The 5,566-nt window shown below is 44.8% G+C and overlaps 1 protein-coding gene across 1 annotated transcript; it reads right to left on the bottom strand.

The window, feature by feature from the left end:
* Window positions 1-310: 310 nt before the first annotated feature.
* Window positions 311-4,943, bottom strand: TSLP (thymic stromal lymphopoietin). Its single transcript, XM_028102666.1, has 5 exons — window positions 4,921-4,943; window positions 4,212-4,383; window positions 3,294-3,338; window positions 2,503-2,637; window positions 311-427 (listed from the first exon to the last, which is right to left on the bottom strand). Exons 1-5 carry the CDS (start codon window positions 4,941-4,943, stop codon window positions 311-313), a joined length of 492 nt encoding a protein of 163 aa, XP_027958467.1.
* Between the last annotated feature and the right edge of the window lie 623 nt (window positions 4,944-5,566).

Raw genomic sequence — 5,566 nt, 5'->3', positions numbered from 1 at the left:
CGTCGTGTTTAGATTCTTCACCTGAAGTAAGGCTTATGTAGGTGCAGCCGAAAATTACCTGGGCCAGTGAGTGGCTCAGGCATCACCACTACATCCCTCTCCATTTGAGGGATAGTATTTCCCCTGCCTTATAAGTCCATATCAAACAATAGAAGCTTACAAAAATAAGTTAAGAAACCCTAACATAATTAAAAAATAACTATCGGCAGTCTTTTACATGTCACAGTTAGAGTTAACATTACATCTACCTAATAAAGATGATTTATTTGGTTGCTATGAAATACAGCCTTAAGGAAGGTGCATTTTGTTTCTATGAAATGCGACTGAAACGACGCCACAGTTCTATTAAGTATGCAACTTGTTTCCGGCATTTATTTTTTGTAACTTCTCTTTTCTTTCTTTTCTTCTTTGCCTGGGTATTATTTATCTGTGGAACAGGAGAATCAATCGTCAAGACTGTCAGCATCTTTAACAACCATTGAATGGCAGGGTTTTCTTTATGCAAATCCATTTCTCAAGTGTGTCCCCAAAACACCTACTCACTGGCTGCTCCTGTATGCTTTCTCCAGAGGAATGCCCTTCCATCTCTCCACCCACCCACTCTGGGTTCAAGGCCAAGCGCCACCTCCATTACAAGGCCTCTGCTAACTGCTCAGACATTTCTTTTGGAAACTCTTCTTGTGCTTCAGAGTGTGTTTCATTTAACTTGGCTCTCACATGCTGTTTTTATTTTTTTATTTTTTTTTTAAGATTTTATTTATTTATTTGAGAGAGAGAGAATGAGAGATAGAGAACACGAGAGGGAAGAGGATCGGAGGGAGAAGCAGACTCCCTGCTGAGCAGGGAGCCTGATGTGGGACTCGATCCTAGGACTCCAGGATCATGACCTGAGCCGAAGGCAGTCGCTTAACCAACTGAGCCACCCAGGCACCCTCTCACATGCTGTTTTTATTATTGTATCATGGGTATTCCCTGTAGTTCTGAGCACAATGTCTTTTATGTAGGAAACATTGAATATTTATTGAATGACTAAATAAATGACTCAGTTAATGGTTTCATGATCTGACAAGACCTTAGGTTCCTCAAGAAGACGGTGTATGCCTCTTTATGGATATAATCCAGTAGACCTACTATTTGGACCCAAAGTGCTCCTCCTTTCTGCCCCTCCCACCACCTACCACCTACGTGTGCCACACACTAAAGAGGAGTTTAAACTTAAAAAAAAAAAAAAGACGTGATAATCTTCCCATGTATTCTTTTACCTGAATTACTCTTGGGTAGTGACAGACTGGGCCTTCTAGACACACAATAGTCAGATCAAGCAAATTCATCAGGTTACTAAGCAAAAAATCTTATAATCTAAAATCTGCTGAATCATAAATATTATCTGTCTTAGGCTCTCCCTTTGGGCTTGGGAGGGGACTGAAATAAATTACTCAGACTTTCCCTTTTTCACAAGCTGTCCAGAATTTGATCTAGACTGTCTTCGATGCTCTTTATATGGATGAATGTCACTATGGCCATCTGTAGATTTGCCAGCCTTGGCAAATAGTGACAGCCTTGGCCACACACTTAGTGTGCAGACTGAGAAAGGTCACCAGTTAAAAGGCTGGCAGTAGTCATACATAACCACACTTGTCTCTCTTTTGTCTTTTTAAAATTTGTCATCAGGGAGATAAATGCCCTATTTTACTTGCCTGTTGAAATAAATATTGAAGACTTGTTATGTGCCAGGCATTACTCTAAGTACTTTAACATCTATTGACTCATTTAATCCTCATAAACACTCTATATGGGACTTGCTAATATGAGCCTCATTTTGCATATGAAACTGAGCACACAGAGCCTAGAAGTTTTGTCAATTTAGAAGTTTTCGGGCTAGGATTCAAAGTCAGGCAAGGCCATCTCCAGATTTCCTGCTCCTCACTCTGCACTACTGTTTCTATTTAGAGTTACATATCCATTCAAATGCATGTGACTGCATATACAAATATCCATATGTAAAGAGACAGCCATACAAGCAATTAAGCAAACGTGGGTAGAGATTTAATGTATAACTTAACATTTAAGAAAGAAGCACACATTATTAAGTGATAAGCCCAAGCAATGCTGCTCGAAGTTTGGAATGGGTAAGAATCTCATTAGAAGCCCATGCATGGGGACTGTGATTTTGAAGGTCTAGGTTGGGTCCTTGGGAATTACCATTTTGGATAATCACCCTCCCATGCTCGGGCAGCCAGGACGAAGGAGACTCATTGATCATACTTTGAAACACTGCCTAAGGTTCAGAACTACGATTCTGCCAAAACAATCAGAACCCTAGAAATAGATGGGTTTGGAGTCCCTGCGTGAACGTGGGGCTGAATCTACAGCTTTTACCTGGCTCATTTCCTCTTGGAAAGATAGGTCCTGAATAAAAATCATAAAGACTTCTGCAACAAAGTCCCACTTTAAGCTTAATTCCAAGGCTTTAGAAAGCGAGAGTCCAATGTATTGGCTTACCTGCATTCCGGAGTAGCCTGGGCACTGGAGAGTGAGCGCAGCATTAGTTCCTATTGCGAAGATTTCCTTGGCGAGAGACGTGCAGTCGTGGGTGGGATAGAAGGTAATGCGTTCGATTTTAGTGAGGCAATCTGGCTGCTCACGGGAGGCAAGGTTTACGAGAGAGAAAAAGAGAAAAACGCCAGGAAAAACAAACAAAAAAAAAACCAGTTAAAAAAAAACACGGTAAGAAAGATTTGGCGGGGGAGGTGCGGGACGGGGAGCGGGAGCCACCCCTCGCTTGGAGCGGGAGGAAGAAGTCTCGGTTGAGGAGAAGGAGAAAGAACCCACGGAAGGAGGTGGAAGGAGGGCGTTTTGAGAGTGGCAGCGGCGCTGGAGGAGAAAGGACGCGCGCCGGTTCTCGCTCGGCCCCAGTCTCAGGGCCCAGGCGACTGCCAAGAGGCAGCGCCCAAAGCCGAGGCTCTGCACCCCGGGAGAGGTTCCTCTGACGTCGTTGCCTGGTCCCGGTTCCTGATTTGCCTTTACTCCCCGGGGCGGGGAGCGGGGGAGGGAGGACTCTCCCAGAGTCCCGCTCGCTCCAGGGAGAGACTTCCTTGCCCTAAATTGGAACAATAGTAGTATCCCAACCTGGCCACCGGCCCAGAGGTTTCCCGCAGCCCGGCGTCCCTACGTAGTCTGCGTCGCCCGGGAGCCCAGCCACAGCCTGCGTTTCTACGCACAGCGGGATACCCTCTCCCAGGAGCGCCTGGTGTCTCTCTGGAGAAAGCCAGCAGTACTGACCACACACTCACCGGGTCTTCACAGTAGATGGGGTTGTTGAATTCGGTGCTTTTGATCTGGAAGAAAGAAAAAAAATATATGACAAGAAGGGTAAAAATTTAGTTCACAGGAGAAAACCAGGCAGCCGCCTGCTCCCAGGTTTTAAGGATGCTCTGAAAGCAGTTTCCACTTAGGCACTTGTTTCCTATGCATCTGTTCCCGTCATTGACAAGGTAGTGAAACACTTTTGAGTTCAGATAGTGCCTGCTAGTGTTTGAAACTGGGTATCAAAGGATCCTGGTCCTAGAGAGAGACCCTCCCACCACCACCAAACTGGGCACACTTGTACACTGGACTACACAAGTGAGTAATAATACCATCTTTCAAATGCCCACAATCTGCCTTGTGGCCATTCATGCATTTCACACATGCGTGCTCTATCCAGAAATTAGAATAATCAGGAAAATGATTACTACTATATATTAAAACTCTGAAGTGCACCTTATCCCATAATGGCATTCTAAGGCTTCTGGAACACTAGAAAGAACTGAAGTGCACCTTTCCCAGGGCTATTATCTCTAGTTAGGACTTAGCTCACAAGAATTCCCTCTTTTTTACTCTCTTTTCTTTCTCAAGCCCTTTCCCACAGTCTTTCTACTGCACTTTCTAGCAGCACTTTGGTAGAGAATAGACACCTTGATGGATATGTGTTATCTATCAATATCTGCTCCTCACCAGTATCTGCACACTTAATGTGTGCCTATTTCTAGGTAGTTGTTTGAGAAGCCAATATATTTAAATATCACTTGTAAAAATTTTTGACAAAATGCTGGGCCATGATTTTTTCCAAATTATTTTTCTTTCCTTAAAAATTAAATTGTAGTTTTTATGTGGGTATGCCTATTCTTTTGATGAAAACACATTTGTTTTTTAAGTGTTTCTTCACTTACCCCATTCATATATTTCTCCAGGGCTTGATAAATGACTTCCTGATACTTCTTTCTAATCTTCTCAAAGTCACAGTCAGTGAAATTGTAGGTTAGCACCAGCCCTACCAGTTGCAAGATGAAGATCTTCCTGAAAAAAACTGACAGAACAAATAATAAGGCATCAGGCAATGTACTTGGAAGCCCAATTCCACCCCAGGTTCTCACTAAACTCTTTCCATCCACACTGAATTGTCTCTAGATCTGCAAGGCCTGCGTCAGGGGCATTGTGCCCAGACACCACTCTTTGCCTCTCATTCCCAGTGCACATGAAGCCCATATTCACCCATGCTGTTGCCTTAAGTTGGAGTGTCCCTGATGCTCCAGAGCTTTCTGGCTCCACATATATAACACCTAAACGCCTACGGGCTCTTTTCTTCTAGGCCAATGATTTTCCTTGATGTCATTCTCTTCCTTTATAGAATTCTGAATTGATCATATGAAAGGAAAACTAGAACTAGCCGAATCTATGGAATTTTCACATTGGTAAAATCATCAGGAATTTCCCTCACCTTCCTCCTTTTATCTTTGCCCTAAACCCTTGATATGTACCTGAAAGTGCTTTAAGAAACACATACCTATATCTTTCTCCCACAGGGCCACTTCCATGGCTAAGCCCCTTTCTTGTTGGAAAAAACACCCCAAAACGGCAGCCACTCTAAGGACTATTTACCGATGCTCATGCATGCTGTACATCCTGAGTATTTCTTTTGGCCACTTTCAACTAGTTCTTTCCCTCTGTGGCAACTGAGAAAACACACGTGCTTACTTAATGGGATGCTTTGGAAAGGGGGTACAGCCCCAGGCTTGGGCTGCACTTCTGCGTGAAGGCATTAAAATGCAATAGTGCCCAGAACCTTAGGCACCGGGCTGATACAAAGTTGAAATGAATGGGAAAAGATCTAATGGGGCTTGCCCACAAAACACTCACTTTCCCAAAGCACCCTTATCAATTTCAGGAAAGAAGCGCCTACTCTTGGGTGATTGGGGTCACCTCAGGGGCTGCGGTTTCTCTAGCATGTTCTATAGGTGTTCTATAGGTGTCAAGAAACCCTTAAAACCACAAAGCCCAACGCCCATCACCCTTCACAGCCCCACTCTAAAAGCCAGACAAGAAGCGAGGCCCCACTGCGCCGCGTGGTGCGCAGCCGTGCGCGCCCAGAGAGGGTGCTGTCCAGCGCGCGGCTCTTCCGGAGGCGCGCAGGATTCGTGCGCCGGTGCATCCCAGGCTCTGAGACCGCCGCTGCGCAGCCTAGACTACTTCGGTCGCCTTGGGCCTGAGCACCCGCGCGGGTTGTAGGGACAGAAGAGAAACAACG

The sequence above is a fragment of the Eumetopias jubatus genome, unplaced genomic scaffold (genome assembly GCF_037043125.1).
Source record: "Eumetopias jubatus isolate StellerSeaLion01/CBP00866 unplaced genomic scaffold, mEumJub1_p1.0 scaffold_5, whole genome shotgun sequence".
NCBI lineage: Eukaryota > Metazoa > Chordata > Mammalia > Carnivora > Otariidae > Eumetopias > Eumetopias jubatus.
Note: the sequence above shows the minus strand (reverse complement) of the source record. Positions and strands in the feature narration are given on the sequence as shown.

Excerpts from the sequence above, each read along its gene's own strand:
- TSLP (XM_028102666.1), bottom strand. The coding sequence starts at position 4,943 with ATGTACAGCATGCATGAGCATCG. Across the intron at positions 3,339-4,211 it reads TGGAGAAATATATGAATGGG|ATCAAAAGCACCGAATTCAA; the intron begins GTAAGTGAAGAA and ends TCTTTCTTCCAG. Across the intron at positions 2,638-3,293 it reads CCATCTACTGTGAAGACCCG|CCAGATTGCCTCACTAAAAT; the intron begins GTGAGTGTGTGG and ends TCCCGTGAGCAG.